Consider the following 25,377-nt stretch of genomic DNA (forward strand, 5'->3'; position numbering starts at 1 on the left):
ATATATAAATGATATGAACCAGTTAGCTAATGTGCTATATATAAATGATATGAACCAGTTAGCTAATGTGCTATATATAAATGATATGAACCAGTTAGCTAATGTGCTATATATAAGTGATATGAACCAGTTAGCTAATGTGCTATATATAGTTAGCTAATGATATGATATGAACCAGTTAGCTAATGTGCTATATATAAATGATATGAACCAGTTAGCTAATGTGGTATATATAAGTGATATGAACCAGTTATAAAATGAATGATATGAACCAGTTAGCTAATGTGCTATATATAAATGATATGAACCAGTTAGCTAATATATAAATGATATGAACCAGTTGATATGAACCAGCTAATGTGCTATATATAAGTGATATGAACCAGTTAACTAAGTTGAACCAGTTAGCTAATGTGAACCAGTTATATATAAATGATATGAACCAGTTAGCTAATGTGCTATATATAAGTGATATGAACCAGTTAACTAATGTGGTATATATAAATGATATGAACCAGTTAACTAATGTGCTATATATAAATGATATGAACCAGTTAACTAATGTGGTATATATAAATGATATGAACCAGTTAACTAATGTGCTCTATGAGTCAGACCAGGTTTACAGGTTTGGATAATTGTTCTACTCGGATATGGATGGTTGTTCTGTTATTGTCACTCATTACGTATTAAACTTGATATAATGTACCCACTGTTACTCTTTCCTGGGAATTTTCCAAGGTTTCATACTATTACAGTTAACTTCCAAATAGAAAGATGATTGGATTTGGTTGGATCAGGTATTTTAAGTAATTATTCCATTGTTGTAACTATGCATCTCTGCAAAGTCCTGATCCTATCCGATGCTAAATGTCTCAAGGATGAAAATATGAAACTGTAAATTGCCCCAGATACAGAAAGGAGTGTCTACTAAGTTGATAAATAATGTAAGTCTCTGTAAGGGGTAAATCCAGGTTCTTTCCAAAAGTGTGTGGGTGTGTATGTGTGTGTGGGGATGCGTCTGTAGATGTGTGTGCGAGCAACTTACAGACTTGATTGATGAGTTTTACAGTTATAGTCTACCAACTTGACTCAGATGTCATTTCCGAACAAAGTAAACAACTTATCCAACCCATATACCGTTTACCTTCCTTATGCAAAACTCATGGTTGCGTGAAAGCAATGTGATGTGTTTAAAATGTCCCATATACAGTATTATCCAGAAACTGTGCCATGGTTATGCGTGCATGCGTGTGTGTGTCTGTGTGTGTGCGTGTTCAGTTACTGACAAGGTGTTGAGGTCCAGGTGTCTGTTGGCTCCCAGGTGTTACAGTACAGAGATGTGCTGCTGCTTTAGATTGGGGACTAAATGTAACCTTCATGGGAGAAGACAGTCATCCACTGTTCTCTTTCCCGAAATGTGCACTTGGTCACTTCCCTTCATGGATTAGATAGGGAAGGTGGTAAAAGAACTATGGGTCTGGTTCTGATAAGGACTTACTAAGATAAACTTCCAAAAGGACTAATTCAAGGCACAATTGTATTCTTTCTATAAGACTGGTATAAGAAATATGGTGTGTGAAAACTGCCTCTAGCACATGTTTACATCAATCCAATGTTTTCAAATGTGTGGGCAGGAGTGCCACAGTTTGGGAGAAATGACAGATAATTGGGACACAGGGACAGACAGAGATTAACAGCTTCTTTATTCCCCAGTGGATGTACAGGTAACTGACTAAATAAACACCGGAGTAAATGAGGGAATACAAAGTATATTGAATCCAGGTGCTTCCACACAGGTGCGGTTCCTGAGTTATTTAAGCAATTAACATCCCATCATGCTTAGGGTCATGTATAAAAATGCTGGGCAGGCCATTCTTTTGTCTCCCATGGCTATGCCCCCATAGGATGATATTGCCTCCATCCACAGGGCACAAGGGGTTACTGAATGGTTTGATGAGCATGAAAACTATGTATGCCATTGCTGTCTGTTACCAGACCTCAACCCAATTGAACACTTATGGGAGATTCTGGAGCGGCACCTGAGACAGTGTTTCCTACCAACTTCAACAAAACACCAAATGATGGAATTTCTGGTGGAAGAATGGTGTCGCATCCCTCCAATAGAGTACCAGACACTTGTAGAATCTATGAAAAGTCTCATTCTGTCTGTTCTGGCTCTTGGTGTCCCAACGCCCTATTAAGACTGTTAATGTTGCAGTTTCCTTCACCCTTATATTGTAATGTTGTGGTTGCTGTCTATTATATTTCTCTCTTGTCAGATAGAAAGTAACAGCAGAAGGTTCACAGCGGTAGCTGTTGGCTGAGAGTACTCTGGTCTACACAGCATCACGTTGCCATGGCAACTCCCCACTTTCAAAAACTACCTCTATGTTACATGCAGTTCAGATTGCAAAGAGCCACTGGGCACACACTCGTTGAATCAACGTTGTATCCACTTCATTTCAATGAAATGACGTTGAACCAACGTAGAATAGACGTTGAATTGACGTCCGTGCCCAGTGGGAAATTTCCAGCCATGAACAAGCAATGAGCTTTCTGTGAATGTTGTTACCTCCGGCCCCAGCCAGTCTTATAAGATCTCCACAGCCCACTTCCTATTATCACTGACGGTTGCTGTGTCTGTGAGGGTTACTGTATCTCACTCTCTTTTACAGTCCGTGTCTGTGACTGTGTCTGTGACTCTGTGTCTAGTCTGCTAATGTGACATACAGGAGAACTGTAGAGCAGAAACCCTGATGTGAAATAGAACTGTAAACCCATGTCAGCTTGGGAGACAGAACGTTAAAGGCCTATTGTGTCAGCAGTTCTGTGTGATTGAGATGTTTTATTTCCCTCTTCGACATAGAGGCCTAAACAATGAATAGCATAACACATGATGTCACAACACATCACAGTTACAGACATACAGCCCTGGGACCTACTGTAGTCTAATGACAACATGTTATTCTCTCTGCATAAAGCCCTGGGACCTACTGTAGTCTGAGAACATGTTCTTCTCTCTGCATAAAGCCCTGGGACCTACTGTAGTCTAATGAGAACATGTTGTTCTCTCTGCATAAAGCCCTGGGACCTACTGTAGTCTAATGAGAACATGTTCTTCTCTCTGCATAAAGCCCTGAGACCTACTGTAGTCTGAGAACATGTTCTTCTCTCTGCATAAAGCCCTGGGACCTACTGTAGTCTGAGAACATGTTCTTCTCTCTGCATAAAGCCCTGGGACCTACTGTAGTCTGAGAACATGTTGTTCTCTCTGCATAAAGCCCTGGGACCTACTGTAGTCTAATGAGAACATGTTCTTCTCTCTGCATAAAGCCCTGGGACCTACTGTAGTCTGAGAACATGTTCTTCTCTCTGCATAAAGCCCTGGGACCTACTGTAGTCTGAGAACATGTTGTTCTCTCTGCATAAAGCCCTGGGACCTACTGTAGTCTAATGAGAACATGTTCTTCTCTCTGCATAAAGCCCTGGGACCTACTGTAGTCTAATGAGAACATATTCTTCTCTCTGCATAACGTCCTGGGACCTACTGTAGTCTAATGAGAACATGTTCTTCTCTCTGCATAACGCCCTGGGACCTACTGTAGTCTGAGAACATGTTCTTCTCTCTGCATAAAGCCCTGGGACCTACTGTAGTCTAATGAGAACACATAAAGCCCTGGGACCTACTGTAGTCTGATGAACATGTTTCTCTGCATAAAGCCCTGGGACCTACTGTAGTCTAATGAGAACATGTTCTTCTCTCTGCATAAAGCCCTGGGACCTACTGTAGTCTGAGAACATGTTCTTCTCTCTGCATAAAGCCCTGGGACCTACTGTAGTCTGAGAACATGTTGTTCTCTCTGCATAAAGCCCTGGGACCTACTGTAGTCTAATGAGAACATGTTCTCTCTGCATAAAGCCCTGGGACCTACTGTAGTCTAATGACAACATGTTCTTCTCTCTGCATATAGCCCTGAGACCTACTGTAGTCTAATGACAACATGTTATTCTCTCTGCATAACACCCTGAGACCTACTGTAGTCTAATGACAACATGTTCTTCTCTCTGCATAAAGCCCTGGGACCTACTGTAGTCTAATGAGAACATGTTCTTCTCTCTGCATAAAGCCCTGGGACCTACTGTAGTCTAATGAGACCATGTTGATCTCTGTGCCTGTCTGTAATGTGTGTCTAGATGTTGGTCTCTGTGCCTGTCTGTCATGTGTGTCTGGATGAGAGAGGGTCGGTTGATCGGCCGCACCTCCTTCATAGTGTCTCCTCCTCCCTTCATGTACTGAAACCAGGTCAGTCCCACTACCTCCCTCAGCACTACTACTAAAACTCTCCCCATCTCTCACTTTCTCTCTCTCCTTTTATCTCTTTTTGTTCTCTCTCTTTTCTGGTCTTTCTCTCTGAGATACACTTTCTCACTCTCTCTCTTTCTCTCTCTCTCTCTTTCTCACTCTCTCTCTTTCTCTCTCTCTCTCTTTCTCACTCTCTCTCTTTCTCTCTGAGATACACTTTCTCACTCTCTCTCTTTCTCTCTCTCTCTCTTTCTCTCTCTCTCTCTCTCTTTCTCTCTCTCTCTCTTCCTTTTACTCATTTCAATTCAATTCAATTTGCTTTATTGGCTTAACGTAACAATGTACATACTGCCAAAGCTTACTTTGGATATTTACAATATGAAAATAATAAGAATCAAAATTGTCAATGGGAACAACACTAACCTAGGGTCAAAATAACCATACATTGAACATTAAAACCTCTCTGGGATATTCGGGACGGTAGAGTCCCACCCCGCCAACAGCCAGTGAAAGTGCAGGGCGCCAAATTCAAAACAACAAAAATCTCATAATTAAAATTCCTCAAGCATACAAGTATTTTATACAATTTTAAAGATAAAATTCTCGTTAATCCAGCCACAGTGTCTGATTTCAAAAAGGCTTTACAGCGAAAGCACCACAAACGATTATGGTAGGTCACCACCAAGTCACAGAAAAACACAGCCATTTTTCTAGCCAAAGAGAGGAATCACAAAAAGCAGAATTATAGATAAAATTAATCTCTAACCTTTGATGAGCTTCATCAGATGACACTCATAGGACTTCATGTTACACAATACATGTATGTTTTGTTCGATAAAGTGCATATTTATATCCAAAAATCTAATTTTACATTGTCGTGTTAGGTTCAGTAGTTCCAAAACATGCAGTGATTTTGCAGAGAGCCACATCAATTTACAGAAATACTCATAATAAACATTGATAAAAGATACAACTATTATACATGGAACTTTAGTTAAACTTCTCCTTTATGCAACCGCTGTGTCAGATTTTTTAAAAACTTTACGGAAAAAGCATACCATGCAATAATCTGAGTACAGCGCTCAGAGACCAAACAAGCCAAAAAGCTATCCGCCATATTGTGCAGTCAACAGAAGTCAGAAATAACATTATAAATATTAACTTACCTTTGATGATCTTCATCAGAATGTACTCCCAGGAATCCCAGTTCCACAATAAATGTTTGATTTGTTCGATAAAGTTCATCATTTATGTCCAAATAGCTCCTTTTGTTAGGGCGTTTGGTAAACAAATCCAAAGATCTGTGGCTCTGTGGGGTGTGTTTGTGTTTGTGAACAGAGCCCCAGGACCAGCTTGCTTAGGGGACTCTTCTCCAGGTTCATCTCTCTGTAGGTTATGGCTTTGTTATGGAAGGTTTGTTGTGGTTGTAGAATTTAACGGCTCTTTTCTGGATTTTGATAATTAGTGGGTATTGGCCTAATTCTGCTCTGCATGCATTATTTCGTGTTCTACGTTGTACACGGAGGATATTTTTGCAGAATTCTGCATGCAGAGTCTCAATTTGGTGTTTGTCCCATTTTGTGAAATCTTGGTTGGTGAGCAGAACCCAGACCTCAGAACCATAAAGGGCAATGGGCTCTATGACTGATTCAAGTATTTTTGCCAGATCCTAATTGGTATGTTGAATTTTATGTACCTTTTGATGGCATAGAATGCCCTTCTTTCCCTTCAGATCGTTCACAGCTTTGTGGAAGTTACCTGTGGCGCTGATGTTTAGGCCAAGTTATGTATCGTTTTTTGTGTGCTCTAGGACAATGGTGTCTAGATGGAATTTGTATTTGTGGTCCTGGTGACTGGACCTTTTTTGGAACACCATTATTTTGGTCTTACTGAGATTACTGTCAGGGCCCAGGTCTGGCAGAATCTGTGCAGAAGATCTAGGTGCTGCTGTAGGTCCTCCTTGGTTGGTGACAGAAGCACCAGATCATCAGCAAACAGTAGACATTTGACTTCAGATTCTAGTAGGGTGAGGCCGGGTGCTACAGACTTTTCTAGTGCCTTCGCCAATTCGTGGATATGTATGTTGAAGAGGGTGGGGGTTAAGCTGCATCCCTGTCTCACCCCACGGCCCTGTGGGAAGAAATTTGTGTTTTTTGCCAATCTTAACCGCACACTTGTTGTTTGTGTACATGGATTTTATAATGTTGTATGTTTTACCCCCAACACCACTTTCCATCAATTTGTATAGCAGACCCTCATGCCAAATTGAGTCGAAGGCTTTTTTGAACTCAATAAAGTATGAGAAGACTTTACCTTTATTTTGGTTTGTTTGGTTGTCAATTAGGGTGTGCAGGGTGAATACATGGTCTGTTGTACGGTAATTTGGTAAAAAGACGATTTTACATTTTCTCTGTACATTGTTTCATTGAGGAAATGTACGAGTCTGCTGTTAATGATAATGCAGAGGATTTTCTCAAGGTTGCTGTTGATGCATATCCCACGGTAGTTATTGGGGTCAAATTTGTCTCCACTTTTGTGGATTGGGGTGATCAGTCCTTGGTTTTTAATATTGGGGAAGATGTCAGAGCTAAGGATGATGTTAAATAGTTTTAGTATAGCCAATTGGAATTTGTTGTCTGTATATTTGATCATATCATTAAGGATACCATCAACACCACAGGCTTTTTTGTATTGGAGGGTTTTTATTTTGTCCTGTAGCTCATTCAAGGTAATTGGAGAATCCAGTGGGTCCTGGTTGTCTTTAATAGTTGATTCTAAGATTTGTATTTGATCCTGTATATGTTTTTGCTCTTTATTCTTTGTTATAGATCCAAAAATATTAGAGAAGTGGTTTACCCATACATCTCCATTTTCAAATCAAATCAAATCAAATTTTATTTGTCACATACACATGGTTAGCAGATGTTAATGCGAGTGTAGCGAAATGCTTGTGCTTCTAGTTCCGACAATGCAGTAATAACCGACAAGTAATCTAACTAACAATTTCAAAACTACTGTCTTATACACAGTGTAAGGGGATAAAGAATATGTACATAAAGATATATGAATGAGTGATGGTACAGAGCAGCATAGGCAAGATACAGTAGATGGTATCGAGTACAGTATATACCTATGAGATGAGTATGTAAACCAAGTGGCATAGTTAAAGTGGCTAGTGATACATGTATTACATAAGGATGCAGTAGATGATATAGAGTACAGTATATACGTATGCATATGAGATGAATAATGTAGGGTGTGTAACATTATATTAGGTAGCATTGTTTAAAGTGGCTAGTGATATATTTTACATCATTTCCCATCAATTCCCATTATTAAAGTGGCTGGAGTTGAGTCAGTGTCAGTGTGTTGGCAGTAGCCACTCAATGTTAGTGGTGGCTGTTTAACAGTCTGATGGCCTTGAGATAGAAGCTGTTTTTCAGTCTCTCGGTCCCAGCTTTGATGCACCTGTACTGACCTCGCCTTCTGGATGATAGCGGGGTGAACAGGCAGTGGCTCGGGTGGTTGTTGTCCTTGATGATCTTTATGGCCTTCCTGTAACATCGGGTGGTGTAGGTGTCCTGGAGGGCAGGTAGTTTGCCCCGGTGATGCGTTGTGCAGACCTCACTACCCTCTGGAGAGCCTTACGGTTGTGGGCGGAGCAGTTGCCGTACCAGGCGGTGATGCAGCCCGCCAGGATGCTCTCGATTGTGCATCTGTAGAAGTTTGTGAGTGCTTTTGGTGACAAGCCGAATTTCTTCAGCCTCCTGAGGTTGAAGAGGCGCTGCTGCGCATTCTTCACGATGCTGTCTGTGTGAGTGGACCAATTCAGTTTGTCTGTGATGTGTATGCCGAGGAACTTAAAACTTGCTACCCTCTCCACTACTGTTCCATCGATGTGGATAGGGGGTGTTCCCTCTGCTGTTTCCTGAAGTCCACAATCATCTCCTTAGTTTTGTTGACGTTGAGTGTGAGGTTATTTTCCTGACACCACACTCCGAGGGCCCTCACCTCTTCCCTGTAGGCCGTCTCGTCGTTGTTGGTAATCAAGCCTACCACTGTTGTGTCGTCCGCAAACTTGATGATTGAGTTGGAGGCGTGCGTGGCCACGCAGTCGTGGGTGAACAGGGAGTACAGGAGAGGGCTCAGAACGCACCCTTGTGGGGCCCCAGTGTTGAGGATCAGCGGGGTGGAGATGTTGTTGCCTACCCTCACCACCTGGGGGCGGCCCGTCAGGAAGTCCAGTACCCAGTTGCACAGGGCGGGGTCGAGACCCAGGGTCTTGAGCTTGATGACGAGCTTGGAGGGTACTATGGTGTTGAATGCCGAGCTGTAGTCGATGAACAGCATTCTCACATAGGTATTCCTCTTGTCCAGATGGGTTAGGGCAGTGTGCAGTGTGGTTGAGATTGCATCGTCTGTGGACCTATTTGGGCGGTAAGCAAATTGGAGTGGGTCTAGGGTGTCAGGTAGGGTGGAGGTGATATGGTCCTTGACTAGTCTCTCAAAGCACTTCATGATGACGGAAGTGAGTGCTACGGGGCGGTAGTCATTTAGCTCAGTTACCTTAGCTTTCTTGGGAACAGGAACAATGGTGGCCCTCTTGAAGCATGTGGGAACAGCAAACTGGTATAGGGGTTGATTGAATATGTCCGTAAACACACCGGCCAGCTGGTCTGCGCATGCTCTAAGGGCGCGGCTGGGGATGCCGTCTGGGCCTGCAGCCTTGCGAGGGTTAACACGTTTAAATGTCTTACTCACATCGGCTGCAGTGAAGGAGAGTCCGCATGTTTTCGTTGCAGGCCGTGTCAGTGGCACTGTATTGTCCTCAAAGCGGGCAAAAAAGTTATTTAGTCTGCCTGGGAGCAAGACGTCCTGGTCCGTGACTGGGCTTGTTTTCTTCTTGTAGTCCGTGATTGACTGTAGACCCTGCCACATACCTCTTGTGTCTGAGCCGTTGAATTGGATAGATGCTGATCGCTTTTGGATAGATAATTGTTTGTGTTGTTGTTTGTTTAGTGTTTTCCAATTTTCCCAGAAGTGGTTAAAGTCTATGGATTCTTCAATTACATTGAGCTGGTTTCTGACGTGCTGTTCCTTCTTTTTCCGTAGTGTATTTCTGTATTGTTTTAGTGATTCACCATAGTGAAGGCGTAGACTCAGATTTTCCTGGTCTCTATGTTTTTGGTTGGACAGGTTTCTCAATTTCTTTCTTAGATTTTTGCATTCTTCATCAAACCATTTGTCATTGTTGTTCATTTTCTTCAGTGTTCTATTTGAGATTTTTAGATTTGATAGGGAAGCTGAGAGGTCAAATATACTGTTAAGATTTTCTACTGCCAGGTTTACACCTTCATTATTACAGCAGAACGTTTTACCCAGGAAATTGTTTAAAAGGGATTGAATTTGTTGTTGCCTAATTGTTTTTTGATAGGTTTCCAAACTGCATTCCTTCCATCTATAGCATTTCTTAATGTTACTCAGTTCCTTTGGCTTTGATGCCTCATGATTGAGTATTGCTCTGTTCAAGTAGACTGATTTTGCTGTGGTCTGATAGGGGTGTCAGTGGGCTGACTGTGAACGCTCTGAGAGACTCTGGGTTGAGGTCAGTGATAAAGTAGTCTACAGTACTACTGCCAAGAGATGAGCTATAGGTGTACCTACCATAGGAGTCCCCTCGAAGCCTACCATTGACTATGTACATACCCAGCGTGCGACAGAGCTGCAGGAGTTGTGACCCATTTTTGTTGGTTATGTTGTCATAGTTGTGCCTAGGGGGGCATATGGGGGAGGGAATGCTGTCACCTGCAGGCAGGTGTTTGTCCCTCTCTCTCTTTCTCTCTCTCTCTCATACCCCAAATCTCTGTTTTGTACACCAGCTATCAGTATCACACACTCTGACAGGAGAGGAAAGGAGAAGAGAGGGTATCATGCAGACAGAGGAGAGGAGAACAGGGGAGAGACGTGTGTGGCTGTTTCAGCTCTCTCTGCTGCCTCTGCAGTTATATCAAGGAGAGCGTCAGAGTGAGTGGCTGTAGATTCATCTGGAACAGAGTCACTGTTGTCTGAGGAAAGACAGAGCAAACAGAGGCTAACACTGTTCACTGCTTTTGGAAGGGAGTGCTGAGGAAGACAAACAGGCTAACACTGTTCACTGCTTTAGGAAGGGAGTGCTGAGGAAGACAAACAGGCTAACACTGTTCACTGCTTTAGGAAGGGAGTGCTGAGGAAGACAAACAGGCTAATACTGTTCACTGCTTTAGGAAGGGAGTGCTGAGGAAGACAAACAGGCTAATACTGATCGCTGCTTTAGGAAGGGAGTGCTGAGGAAGACAAACAGGCTAATACTGATCGCTGCTTTAGGAAGGGAGTGCTGAGGAAGACAAACAGGCTAACACTGTTCACTGCTTTAGGAAGGGAGTGCTGAGGAAGACAAACAGGCTAACACTGTTCACTGCTTTAGGAAAGGAGTGCTGAGGAAGACAAACAGGCTAACACTGTTCACTGCTTTAGGAAGAGAGTGCTGAGGAAGACAAACAGGCTAACACTGTTCACTGCTTTAGGAAAGGAGTGCTGAGGAAGACAAACAGGCTAACACTGTTCACTGCTTTAGGAAGAGAGTGCTGAGGAAGACAAACAGGCTAACACTGTTCACTGCTTTAGGAAGGGAGTACTGAGGAAGACAAACAGGCTAACACTGTTCACTGCTTTAGGAAAGGAGTGCTGAGGAAGACAAACAGGCTAACACTGTTCACTGCTGAGGAAGACAAACAGGCTAACACTGTTCACTGCTTTAGGAAGGGAGTGCTGAGGAAGACAAACAGGCTAACACTGTTCACTGCTTTAGGAAGGGAGTGCTGAGGAAGACAAACAGGCTAACACTGTTCACTGCTTTAGGAAGGAGTGCTGAGGAAGACAAACAGGCTAACACTGTTCACTGCTTTAGGAAGGGAGTGCTGAGGAAGACAAACAGGCTAACACTGTTCACTGCTTTTGGAAGGGAGTGCTGAGGAAGACAAACAGGCTAACACTGTTCACTGCTTTAGGAAAGGAGTGCTGAGGAAGACAAACAGGCTAACACTGTTCACTGCTTTAGGAAAGGAGTGCTGAGGAAGACAAACAGGCTAACACTGTTCACTGCTTTAGGAAGGGAGTGCTGAGTAAATGAGATGCATTGTGAGCCCCCGGACCATAAAGAAATGGATTTTGGCTAAAATATGCCATATCGCTCCTTTAATGTACAGACTAATACACTTTGAAGATATTATATAGATTGTGACTCTAAGTATCATTTATCTTTTATGTGTGTGTGTGGAGATGATATGGAATGGATTAGATAGGAGTCATGGGAGTAATTGGAGCTATTTGCAGAGGTCTGTTTTGCCCTAACTAGTCAAAACTAGAGGTCGATTAATTCGGGCTGATTTCAAGTTTTCATAACAATCGGAAATCTGTATTTTTGGACACCGATTTTGCTGTTTAAATTTTTTTTTTACTCCTTTATTGAATCTTTATTTAGCTAGGCAAGTCAGTTAAGAACACATTCTTATTTTCAATGATGGCCTAGGAACGGTGGGTTAACTGCCTCCTTCAGGGGCAGAAAGACAGATTTTCACCTTGTCAGCCCGGGGGATCCAATCTTGCAACCTTACAGTTAACTAGTCCAACGCAATAACGACCTGCCTCTTGTTGCACTCCACAAGGAGACTGCCTGTTACGCGAATGCAGTAAACCAAGGTAAGTTGCTAGCTAGCATTAAACTTATCTTATAAAAAACAATCAATCAATCATAATCACTAGTTAATTACACATGGTTGATGATATTACTAGATATTATCTAGCGTGTCCTGCGTTGCGGATAATCTGACTGAGCATACAAGAATACAAGTATCTAAGTATCTGACTGAGCAATGGTAGGCAGAAGCAGGCGCGTAAACATTCATTCAAACAGCACTTTCCTGCGTTTTGCCAGCAGCTCTTCGTTGTGCGTCAAGCATTGCGCTGTTTATGACTTCAAGCCTATCAACTCCTGAGATGAGGCTGGTGTAACCGAAGTGAAATGGCTAGCTAGTTACCGCGCGCTAATATCGTTTAAAACGTCACTTGCTCTGAGCCTGTGGTTGTTCCCCTTGCTCTGCATGGGTAACGCTGCTTTGAGGGTGGCTGTTGTCGTTGTGTTTCTGGTTCGAGCCCAGGGAGGAGCGAGGAGAGGGACGGAAGCTATACTGTTACACTGGCAATACTAAAGCTGGACAGTACTCTAAGTGTGATAGGACCAGGGATTGACCATATAACTGGACAGGACTCTAAGTGTGATAGGACCAGGGATTGACCATATTACTAGACAGTACTCTCAGTGCGATAGGACCAGTGTTATGCTCGTTGATGGAAGGATCGGACCAAGGTGCAGCGTGGTAGGCGTACATCTTACTTTATTCAATGAACACTGAAAAAACAACAAATACAAACGAAACATAAAGTTTAGTTGGGCTAAACAGCACAGTACCAAAACAAGATCCCACAAACTACAGGTGGGAAAGGCTGGCTAAGTATGATCCCGAATCAGAGACAACGATAGACAGCTGCCTCTGATTGGGAACCATACCCGGCCAACAAAGAAATAGAAAACATAGATTGCCCACCCTAGTCACACCCTGACCTAACCAAAATAGAGAATAAAAGGGCTCTCTAAGGTCAGGGCGTGACAACCAGGGATTGACCATATAACTGGACAGTAGGGATTGAATCACCTGATTCAGTGTGCTAGATGTTACATACTCTGAAAATATTATTGTAACAGCAATTCCCTTACCCATCTTAATAATAATATTATCTATGTGTTCTGACCACGATAAAGCTGTGTCCAACATGACACCTAGTAGTTTTGTTTTTTTCACTTGCTCTACATGCGTTCTATTCATCAACAAATTACATTGGAGATCATCAGCAAGCATATACTGTATCTTGAACCAAGTACAATACATTTAGTTTAAAATATGTTCAACAACAATTTGTTCATATCAACTCAATTTGTTCATATCAATTTGAGTTTACCTGTCACCCCCTAACCAAAGAGAGCCTTTTATTCTCTATGTTGTGTCATGACATTGGCCTGGGGGTAGGTTTATGACAGTCATAAATACCTCTTCCCCCCTTTTTCCTCTCTCTACCCTACTGATGTGACATTTGAAAACCCCTTGGTTAACATAGAGATTCTGGGAACATCAGAAGGTGGGGGAAATGAACTATATTCTGGTAATCTGACCAATTGAACATACGCAGTGGTACTTAATGAATATGATGTCAGTTTGGTTGTCATCTGAGACATTCTCATCAATGACAGGATGACATAAACTCTACAGTGGAAAGTCTGCACATTGTAGTTATCGGAGTCACATGGAATTGTTGTTCAATTTAAATATTTGAATATAAAATTATTGGTGAAGTGATTAAATGTAATTTTAGCCTCCAAATGAGAGATTTGGGGTTTCATAAGGTTAGGGCTCTGCTCAATCAGTGGCCCGGCCCTGTGAAGAGACATGGGTTATAAAACTTTTCAGACACACCCTTCTCGCTCCACTATATAAAGCCTTGACAAAAATGTAACTATCTGTTCCAAGTATGTGAGGTCTGCAGCCTCTGCGTTAAAAGCACTAACATGTAAACTACAGAACTAAGCCAACCTCAGCGTGAGCTTTGGTCGCGAATAGTATGAACTTTGAACTCTTATTCACTACAGAAATGATACCTCCTAGCCGTTGAGTTAGCAACAGCAGCTGCAAACGCGGGCTAGGAAAGAACAGACAGAGTATCCCGTCTACCACACAATGCCATTACTACAACGTATCCAATTGGCCACCAGAGACATTCTTCAAAGGACAAAGGACTCGGTTTGGCAACACGGCCTCCCATCTACCACCAACCTACCGAAGCGCAGCTCAGAGTAAATATTTATTACATTTTCCTTTTCCAAATGGGCGGTAATTTAGAATGCATAAGATCCTCTATTTACGATAGCACAGCTTCTCCCTTTGTCCCTCAGTCTTCCTGCTCTTTCACTCAAACCCAGCCCCTTTTCTTTTGTGTAACCAGCTGTCCTTTATGACGTCATTTGTAATCAAGGTATAATTCATTCTGTGTAGATGTAATACTGTGTGATTAGTTAGGTATTTAGTAAATCAATAATTAAACCCAATGTTGTATTGCTGATTCAACTTGTTAGCCAGGGTTCATGAAGATAACCAAGAATTTACAACTTTCAGATGAGACTGAATTAAGGTGAGGATTAATTTTTACTGCTATTGATGTAAAATATTACTAGGTCTTTAAGAGTTTATTCGGAAGATAACAGCTCTATAAATATTATTTTGTGGTGCCCCGACTCTCTAGTTAATTACATTTACATGATTAGCTCAATCAGGTAATATTAATTACGGAGAAAGGATTTTATAGAATAGCATGTCATATCACTAAATCCGGAATAGCCAAAGACACGACAGTTGGTTAGGTCGGGGTGTGACTAGGGTGGGTACTCTAGTTTTTTTATTTCTATGTTGACCTGGTATGGTTCCCAATCAGAGGGAGCTGTCTCATTCGTTGTCTTTCTCTTGTTTATGTATAGTTGCCTGTGAGCACTACATCAGCTTCACCTTTCGTTTTGCGCTTTATTGTTTTCTGTGAGTGTCTTTTAAATAAACATGGGGAACTCAATGCATGCTGGTCCGTTTACTACAACAACGATCGTGACATTACCTAGTAACAGTTCATGATAAATGACATCAAAAGCAGCACTGAAATCTAGCAGCGCTGCACCAACTAACTTCCTGTCATCCATACTCTTTAACCAATCATCTGTCATTTGTCCTAAGGCCGTACTCATGGAATGCCCTTCTTTGTATGCTGGAAACCTGTTATCAGACCATTACATGAGAAATAATCCTTGATTTGTACAATTTTTTTCCAATAATTGACTTAACACAGGCAGCAAGTTTATAGGACGACTATTAGGACCAGTGAATGTAGATCTTTTTCCCTTAGGTAGTGGAATACCCTTCGACTCTTTCCAGACTTCTGGGCACACCCCATACATCAAGCACTTATTACAAATATGAGAGATCGGGCTAGATATTTGGTTAGCTGTAACTCTAAGCAATGTGGTGTCCAGATGATCTGTTCCAGGTGACTTGTCATGCGAAAGAGACAACAGCATCCTTTCTACCTCTTCCCTTTCTACTTGGTGAAATTTAAACCTGCATTTCCTCTCCTTCATCATACAATATTTTATGGCAGTGCAGCTCTACCAAGTGAGCCACACAGGACAGCCAACACAGTCAAGACAAAGTCACCAACACAGTATCTGGTTGTCCTTTACTCGGACTTTACTGTAGTTATGTCTTGATGGAGTTTGCTGCCTGATATAGCGCTGGTCTGATACCAAGGATAAGAATATTTAGAAGTAAAGCTTTGCTGTTTCTCTTTCTATTTTACCTCATTCTCTAACTCTGTAGCAGGTTGGCATGTATTGTCATGAATCATGCCCTGGAGGAAGCTCTGCAGAGGGATCACTAGCTGGCACAGCCACAAAGTCAGAACATTTCATACCTAACCTTAACCACAATGCTAACCCAAATAGCACAATGCTAACCCAAATAGCACATTTTTACGATAATAGCTCATTTTGACTTTGCAATTGGTCCGTCTAGCTGGCCCAGAAATCACTCAGTTCTGCTTCCAGGGAAAGATTAATAACAATAAACGGTAACCTGCAACTCACAATGCCGTTATCGCCTACTTGCACATCTACCTCTTGCTTCTCCAATCTTCACACACACACACACACATCTTCACACACACACACACACACACACACACACACACACACACACACACACACACACACACACACACACACACACTCACACACTGGATGTCTTGAGAAAGAGTAAGAATCCCCAGTCATCTGTCAGACATGAGAGGGAAAAAGAGAGAGGAGGAGAAGAGAGGGAGGGAGGAAGAGAGAGAGAGAGCAGCAGAGGGAGGAGGGAGGGGGAAGAGGGAAGAGGAAAGAGACAGAGAGAGAGGGAGGAGGGAAAGCAGGAGGGAGAGAGAAAGAAGGGGAGGAAGGAGAGAAAGGAGGAGAGAAAATAACAAATGTAGAGGAATCTATTTCTAGACTTCAGAGAAGCACCATCCCACCTCAGTAATTTGTCTGGTATTCTGAGGGATATGGAGAAGAAATCTCTACCCTGCCTCAAAGCGCTTGACAATCGATCGTATTTCACTTGAAACGGGTTCATATACTATAGATGTCTCAGGCATTTAGAGAAGCCACAGACAGTGGGTGGGTAGATGCTAAGTGGGATCCTTGGGACGCCCCTACCTTAAACCTTAACCCTTACCCTTATCCTAACCTTAACCATGACCCTTACCTAACCCTAACCTTGACCTTAACAGTTTTACATTGCAACATCCCAAGGATCCCACTCAGACTTTTCTGTGAGGGGAACTGACAGGAACAGGAACAGCCCAGAGTTTTAGTAGTAATGTATGTTTGATTTGGTTTAGTGTTTGTAAATAAGAATATGTTCTTAACTGACTTGCCTAGTTAAATAAAGGTTAAATACATTTTTAAAAAGTAGACTGCTGATTGGTCAGCTCGTCTTCCTCAGTAAGATGACATCATCTTCTATAAGCATTTTTTTAAATGGTGCGTTGGAGATACAAGTTTTAGGTGGTTTTAAAAAAAAAAGTTATTTCCTCCAATTTATGCTTTGGTCACAAATACGAGAATAGGATGAGTCAACAACATTGTTAAGATAGGAGTTAACGGAATATGAACTTTTAAAATGTTCACTGGACAGTTAGTGTAACATAAATAGGCTCCTAGATGAAATCCAGTATAGCCTAGCAGTTGTCATGGATGAGTTACATCTGGCTGAAAAGCTCACTTTTCCAATCTACAGTAACGTCACTCTCCTCCTACACTATCTGGAGGAAGTCTAGATTCTGTCCTGTTCCAATCTACAGTAACGTCACTCTCCTCCTACATCATCTGGAGGAAGTCTAGATTCTGTCCTGTTCCAATCTACAGTAACGTCACTCTCCTCCTACACCATCTGGAGGAAGTCTAGATTCTGTCCTGTTCCAATCTACAGTAACATCACTCTCCTCCTACACCATCTGGAGGAAGTCTAGATTCTGTCCTGTTCCAATCTACAGTAACGTCACTCTCCTCCTACACCATCTGGAGGAAGTCTAGATTCTGTCCTGTTCCAATCTACAGTAACGTCACTCTCCTCCTACACCATCTGGAGGAAGTCTAGATTCTGTCCTGTTCCAATCTACAGTAACATCACTCTCCTCCTACACCATCTGGAGGAAGTCTAGATTTTGTCCTGTTCCAATCTACAGTAACGTCACTCTCCTCCTACACCATCTGGAGGAAGTCTAGATTCTGTCCGGTTCCAATCGTAGATGTCTTATTGATGATTTTTGGAAGTGAAACCCTCAGACAGCTCAGCGTTCAACACCATAGTGCCCACAAAGCTCATCACTAAGCTTCCTGACGGGCCGCCCCCAGGTGGTAAGGGTAGGCAACAACACATTTGCCACACTGATCCTCAACACGGGGGCCCCTCAGGGGTGCTGCTTAGTCCCCTCCTGTACTCCCTCTTCACTCATGACTGCGTGGCCAAACACAACTCCAGCACCATCATTAAGTTTGCCGACGACAACGGTGGTAGGCCTGATCACCGACAACGATGAGACAGCCTGTAGGAACGAGGTCAGAGACCTGGCAGTGTGGTGCCAGGACCACAACCTCTCCCTCAAGGAGATGATCATGGACTATAGAAAAAGGAGGGCCGAACACTAGCCCATTCACATCTATGGGGCTGTAGTGGAGCGTGTCGAGAGTTTCAAGTTCCTTGTTGTCCACATCACCAACAAACTATCATGGTCCAAACACACCAAGACAGTCATGAAGAGGGCACGACAAAACATATTCCCCCTCAGGAGACTGAAAAGATTTGGCATGGGTCCCCAGATCCTCAAAAGGTTCTACAGCTGCACCATCGAGAGCATCCTGACTGCTTACATCACCGCTTGGTATGACAACTGCTCGGCCTCTGACCGTAAGGCACTACAGAGGGTAGTGCGTATGGCCCAGGACATCACTGGGGCCAAGCTTCCTGCCATCCAGGACCTCCATACCAGGTGGTGTCAGGGGAAGGCCCTAAAAATTGTCAAAAACTCCAGCCACCCTAGTCATAGACTGTTCTCTCTGCTACCACATGGAAAGTGGTACAGGAGCGCCAAGTCTAGGTCCAAGAGGCTTCTAAACAGCTTCTACCCCCAAGCCATAAGACTGCTGAACAGCTAATTAAATGGCTACCCAGACATTTGCATTGCCCCCCCCATAATTTTTTACGCTGCTGCTACACACTGTTTATTAGTCAGTTTACCCCTACCTACATGTACATATTACCTCAATTGCCTAGACTAACCTGTACACATTGACTCTGTACCGGTACCCCCTGTATATACTTCAGTTTATTTAGTAAATATTTTTCTTCACTCTTATTTTTCTTATAACTGCATTGTTGGTTCGTAAGGGGGCTCGTAAGTAATCATTTCACGGTAAGGTCTACACCTGTTGTATTTGGCACAGGGGACAAACACCATTTGATTTGATTTGATTAGGATTTGACTCTGGAGAAATCTAGTGCACTCCTGACAGAGTAGCTACAGTAGCTAAGAGATTCATCTGTAGAAAATAGTCTCTGCACACTTAAATCAATGTAATGTCAGTGTTTTAATGTGCCATGAGCAGTGAGCCTTGATGTACTTTGAGGACAGTCTTTTCTACAGTGAAACACTCAGTCTACCAATATCCTGCTGCAAAGTAGCTCAACCATAAGATGTTAACTTACATTCATGTCTTGTATAATTTGACAAGCAAAGATAATGTGCTGAACTAAAAACGCAACGAATTTGTATCTACTTGGGAGAGGTATCTTTGCCTCAGACAAAACAGAGACAAACTAAATCAGAATTTACAGAGAGAGAGAGAGAGTGTCACGTTCTGACCTTTATTTTCTGTTGTTTTGTCTTTGTTTAGTATGGTCAGGGCGTGAGTTGGGGTGTGCATTCTATGTTTTGTGTTTCTATGTTTAGGTTTCTGTTTCGGCCTAGTATGGTTCTCAATCAGAGGCAGGTGTCGTTAGTTGTCTCTGATTGAGAATCATACTTAGGCAGCCTGGGTTTCACTGTTGGTTTGTGGGTGTTTGTTTCCGTGTCTGTGTTTGTCACCACACGGTGACTGTTTCGGTTTGGTTTTCATTCATGTTCACATTTATTGTTATTTGTAGTTCTTAGTGTTCAGTTTATGTATCTATGTATTTATGTATCTTCAGACGAAGAGGAGGAAATCTGCCGTTACAGAGAGAGAAAAAGTTCCCCTTCAGAACTAAAACTTCCCCATAATGGCTGTAAATACAGCCGGTTTAATGGGATGCTTTCATATCAGAATTATTATTTTGTGCGGTGAACAGGACGCAAATGTCTCTCTCACTGTTTTTTTTTTTTCAATCGTTGATGCGCTCGTCATGGATGATTGGTGGTTGGTTGTAACTTAAGCGCTTCATTACCCTTAGAACTCAAGAGCCGTGACAAAGCCCAACCGACCATCTCTCTACCGTTCTGTATTGTACAGTACTCTGCAGAAAGTTACTAGCAACAAACAGTGAATAACAACAGAATGTTGAGATGGGAAGCAAAATACTCTGAAAAAGAGAGAGAGAAAGAGAAAGAGAGAGAGAAGAAAGCGAGAGAGAAAGTGTGAGAGAGAGAAAGAGAGAGAGTGAGAGGATGTGTGTGTGCATGCGTGCGTACTGGAGCGCAGACCCAAGAGAGATGAGATGAACTCAGAAGTCATGAGTCAGACAGTTCATGTTCTATTTAGAAAGATAACCGTCATGAAGAGCTGCTGAACTCACTATATGATAGGAGATATGGGACCAAAAGATGTCCCAGTGTAGGTTAAAGTCTTCAACATAAAGGTTACGATTTATCAGGGAAGATAACACATCTACTACAGCTGTGTAGAGAAACTACTAAGAAACTGAAAAGGTGTGTGTGTGTGGAGGGGGGTGTCATTGTTTGAACACACTGGTCCAGCTCAGAGGACCATGGTTGAAGTCCAGCTCAGAAGACCATGGTTGAAGTCCAGCTCAGAGGACCATGGTTGAAGTCCAGCTCAGAAGACCATGGTTGAAGTCCAGCTCAGAGGACCATGGTTGAAGTCCAGCTCAGAAGACCATGGTTGAAGTCCAGCTCAGAAGACCATGGTTGAAGTCCAGCTCAGAGGACCATGGTTGAAGTCCAGCTCAGAAGACCATGGTTGAAGTCCAGCTCAGAGGACCATGGTTGAAGTCCAGCTCAGAAGACCATGGTTCAAGTCCAGCACGGAGGACCATGAAAAGAGGCCACTTTGAATACAGTGGACCATCTACAGAAGTGATGATTCCAGGCTGTCTGTGATAGGCTGTCTGATGGTGTGGCATGATGTAGTCTTGCCGGCTAGGCTGTCTGTGATAGGCTGTCTGATGGTGTGGTATGATGTAGGCTTGCCGGCTAGGCTGTCTGTGATAGGCTGTCTGTGATAGGACCACAGTCAGTCGCTGTGAGCTGTGACAGCCAAGGCAGGGAGTTCCTCCCTCTCGCTCCCCGTGTCACATCACTATAAGTCATATCTGTAACCTCCATATACACCCCCAACTGACCTGTACACACACAGAGAGACACACACAGACACAAACACACACACGCAGACACAGACACAAACACACACTCAAACACACTTCCCTGCTCAGCTCTGCTCATTGTGGGTCAACAAACCAGGCAATTAGGGTATCCATGCAGATGGATGAGAGCAGACACACACACATACACATATATATATACAGTATATACACATATATGGATTCTTGGGGTGGGCTGACACACACACACACACGCTGGGGTGTGGGTGACCAGGACTTCCTTTTCACCTCAGGGTGATGCCTGGCCTGGTCCACATCTTTCTGTGTGTGTGTGTGTGTGTGTGTGTCAGCCCACCCCAAGAATCCACCACTATATAATATTTATTCAAATCAGGCCCAAGCACAGCCCCCATCATCCAACTGGCACAGCCCCCAACATCCAACTGGCACAGCCCCCTTCATCCAACTGGCAGAGCCTCCATTATCCAACTGGCACAGCCCCCATCATCCAACTGGCACAGCCCCAATCATCCAACTGGCAAAGTCCCCATCTTCCAGCTGGCACAGCCCCCATCATCAAACTGGCACAGCCCCCATCATCCAACTGGCACAGCCTCCATCATCCAACTGGCACAGCCCCCATCATCCAACTGGCACAGCCTCCATTATCCAACTGGCACAGCCCCATCATCCAACTGGCACATCCCCATCATCCAGCTGGCACAGCCCCATCATCCAACTCATCCAACTGGCACAGCCCCCATCATCCACTGGCAGCCCCCATTATCCAACTGGCACAGCCCCATCATCCAACTGGCACCCCCATCATCCAACTGGCACAGCCTCCATTATCCAACTCCAGCCCCATCATCCAACTGGCACAGCCCCCATCATCCAACTGGCACAGCCCCATCATCCAACTGGCACAGCCCCCATCATCCAACTGGCACAGCCCCATCATCCAACTGGCACAGCCCCCATCCAACTCATCCAACTGGCACAGCCCCATCATCCAACTGGCACAGCCCCATTATCCAACTGGCACAGCCCCCATCATCCAACTGGCACAGCCCCATCATCCACTGGCACATCCATCATCCAACTGGCACAGCCCCATCATCCAACTGGCACAGCCCCCATCATCCAACTGGCACAGCCCCCATTATCCAACTGGCACAGCCCCCATCATCCAACTGCACAGCCACATCCAACTGGCACATCATCCAACTGGCACAGCATCCAACTCCCCATCATCCAACTGGCACAGCCCCCATCCAACTGGCACATCCAACTGGCACAGCCCCCATCCCCATCATCCAACTGGCACAGCCCCATCATCCAACTGGCACCCATCATCCAACTGGCACAGCCCCATCATCCAACACAGGCATCATCCAGCACCCCATCATCCAACTGGCACAGCCCCATCATCCAACTGGCACAGCCCCCATCATCCAACTGGCACAGTCCCCATCCATCCAGCTGGCACAGCCACAGCCATCATCCAACTGGCACAGCCCCCATCATCCATCTGGCAGCCCCATCATCCAACTGGCACAGCCCCCATCATCCAACTGGCACAGCCCCATCATCCAACTGGCACAGCCTCCATCATCCAACTGGCACAGCCCCCATCATCCAACTGGCACATCCCCATCATCCAGCTGGCACAGCCCCCATATCCAACTGGCACAGCCCCATCATCCAACTGGCCAGCCCCCATTCATCCAACTGGCACAGCCCCCATCATCCAACTGGCACAGCCCCCATCATCCAACTGGCACAGCCTCCATTATCCAACTGGCACAGCCCCCATCATCCAACTGGCACAGCCTCCATCATCCAACTGGCACAGCCCCCATCATCCAACTGGCACAGCCCCCATCATCCAACTGGCACAGCCCCCATCATCCAACTGGCACAGCCCCCATCATCCAACTGGCACAGCCCCCAACTGGCACAGCCTCCATCATCCAACTGGCACAGCCCCCATCATCCAACTGGCACAGCCTCCATCATCCAACTGGCACAGCCCCAGCCCCATCATCCAACTGGCACAGCCCCATCATCCAACTGGCACAGCCCCCCCATCATCCAACTGGCACAGCCCCCATCTTCCAACCACAGCCCCATCATCCAACTGGCACAGTCCCCATCTTCCAGCTGACACAGCCCCCATCATCCAACTGGCACAGCCCCCCATCCAGCTGGCACAGCCCCCATCCATCATCCAGCACCCCATTATCCAACTGGCACAGCCCCAATCATCCATCATTCCAACTGGCACAGCCCCCATCTTCCCACATCTTCCAGCTGACACAGCCCCCATCATCCAACTGGCACAGCCCCCATCTTCCAGCTGGCACAGCCCCCATCTTCCAGCTGGCACAGCCCCCATCATCCAGCTGACACAGCCTCCATCATCCAGCTGACACAGCCTCCATCATCCACAGAAAACAGCTTTGCCTTCGTACACCATATGGAAGATGGAGAATTTAATGGGGATTTTGAAAGGGCTGAGGAGTAGATTTGTGGGGGGTAGCTTTGGAGGCATCTCAATTGCATTTCCTTGTTTCCTAGCGTCCTCTCTCCTTGCATCCTTCTCAAAACACATTGGATGAGAAGGTCAGAGGGGAGAGACGTCCAGGGGAGAGACGTCCAGGGGAGAGACGTCCAGGGGAGAGACGTCCAGGGGGAGAGACGTCCAGACGGGAGAGACACTTGGGAGAAGACATCCAGGGAGAGACGTCAGGGAGAGACATCTAGGGGAGAGACGTCCAGGGAGAGACATCTAGGGAGAGACGTCTGGGGAGACGTCCTGGGGAGAGACGTCCAGGGGAGAGACGTCTAGGGGAGAGACATCTAGGGGAGAGACGTCCTGGGGAGAGATGGGGAGAGAGACAACAGGGGAGAGACATCTAGGGGAGAGACGTCCTGGGGAGAGATGTCTAGGGGAGAGACGTCTAGGGGAGAGACGTCTAGGGGAGAGCCGTCTAGAGAGAGACGTCTAGGGGAGAGACGTCCAGGGGAGAGACTGACCTTCACATCCAATGAGTTGTGAGAAGGATGAAAGGAGAGAGGATGTGAGGAATCAAGGAAATGCAATTGCAACTCCAACCTAGATTCATCTCAGAGAGTCAGTAGGCTATCCTCTGTTGATGGCCAACACCTGTTCATATCCTGACCCTGAAGTAGTTTTCCTCCAATACCGGAATACTGTTGTGTTTCAATCTCCTCTCTCTGCTCCAGGTATATATATTGGCTGTGGAGTAGACTTGCAGGTTCTTTATTCTGCTCAGAGAGTGTTTCCCTGTGTTGCCAGCCAACACCTGAGCTTAGAACCTATTAAACAGTGGCTACTGTGTGACAATGTCCTAGAGTTTGTTGTTGGTTTCTTCCAGTACAGTTAGAAACCTGTTTCCCTCTCCTGAAAGAGTCAGAGTCTCCTCTCTCTGCTCTAGGAGGGTGAGGCTGGGCTGAGGAATAGACCGTTTTTTTTTTTTCATTCAATTCAATTCAATTCAATTCAAGGGCTTTATTGGCATGGGAAACATGTGTTAACATTGCCAAAGCAAGTGAGGTAGATAATATATAAAGTGAAATAAACAATAAAAATTAACAGTAAACATTACACATACAGAAGTTTCAAAACAATAAAGACATTACAAATGTCATATTATATATATACAGTGTTTTAACAATGTACAAATGGTAAAGGACACATTCATCTCAGAGCATCAGTGGGTTGGTTACCTTGTCTGTTGATGGCCAACAGCTGTTCTGCTCCTGGCCTTTTGAAGGCTTTCCAAACACCTACGGCTGTGATGTGGTGGAGGGATGGAAGACGTGTGTGTATGTGTGTGTGTGTGTGTGTGTGTGTGTGTGTGTGTGTGTGTGTGTGTTGTGTGTGTGTGTGTGTGTGTGTGTGTGTGTGTGTGTGTGTGTGTGTGTGTGTGTGTGTGTGTGTGTGTGTGTGTGTGTGTGTGTGTGTGTGTGTGTGTGTGTGTTTGATCACTGACAAAATGACTCTGCCTAGCTGGATGACTATGGATGCGCCTCTCCTAAATATCACTCCCACACAAACACACACACCCTAGTGCACTAAAAAGGAATAGACTGTCATTTTGGACACAACCCTGCAGTACAATCTGATGCCAATCTGATAATGAGGGAATAATTTGTATTTTTTTAAATGATTGAAGTCCTCACCTCCCTCCTTGTTTTGGCACCTCATCCTCAGATCCTCAGGAGCTATTCTCCTGTAATTACTAGTGTTCTCCTCTCAACAGTTGTATGTGTAGACTGAGCTGC

The 25,377-nt window shown here is 44.4% G+C and overlaps 1 protein-coding gene across 1 annotated transcript; it reads left to right on the plus strand.

Annotated features, from left to right (window-relative positions):
- Positions 1 to 21,460: 21,460 nt before the first annotated feature.
- On the plus strand, positions 21,461 to 23,498 carry LOC121845812 (proline-rich protein 36-like; the record flags this gene model as incomplete). The annotated part of the gene is made up of 1 exon (XM_042317803.1): positions 21,461 to 23,498. A coding segment is annotated over one exon (2,038 nt), but the record flags the coding sequence as incomplete, so codon positions are not given.
- Between the last annotated feature and the right edge of the window lie 1,879 nt (positions 23,499 to 25,377).

This window comes from Oncorhynchus tshawytscha, unplaced genomic scaffold (genome assembly GCF_018296145.1).
Source record: "Oncorhynchus tshawytscha isolate Ot180627B unplaced genomic scaffold, Otsh_v2.0 Un_scaffold_9311_pilon_pilon, whole genome shotgun sequence".
NCBI lineage: Eukaryota > Metazoa > Chordata > Actinopteri > Salmoniformes > Salmonidae > Oncorhynchus > Oncorhynchus tshawytscha.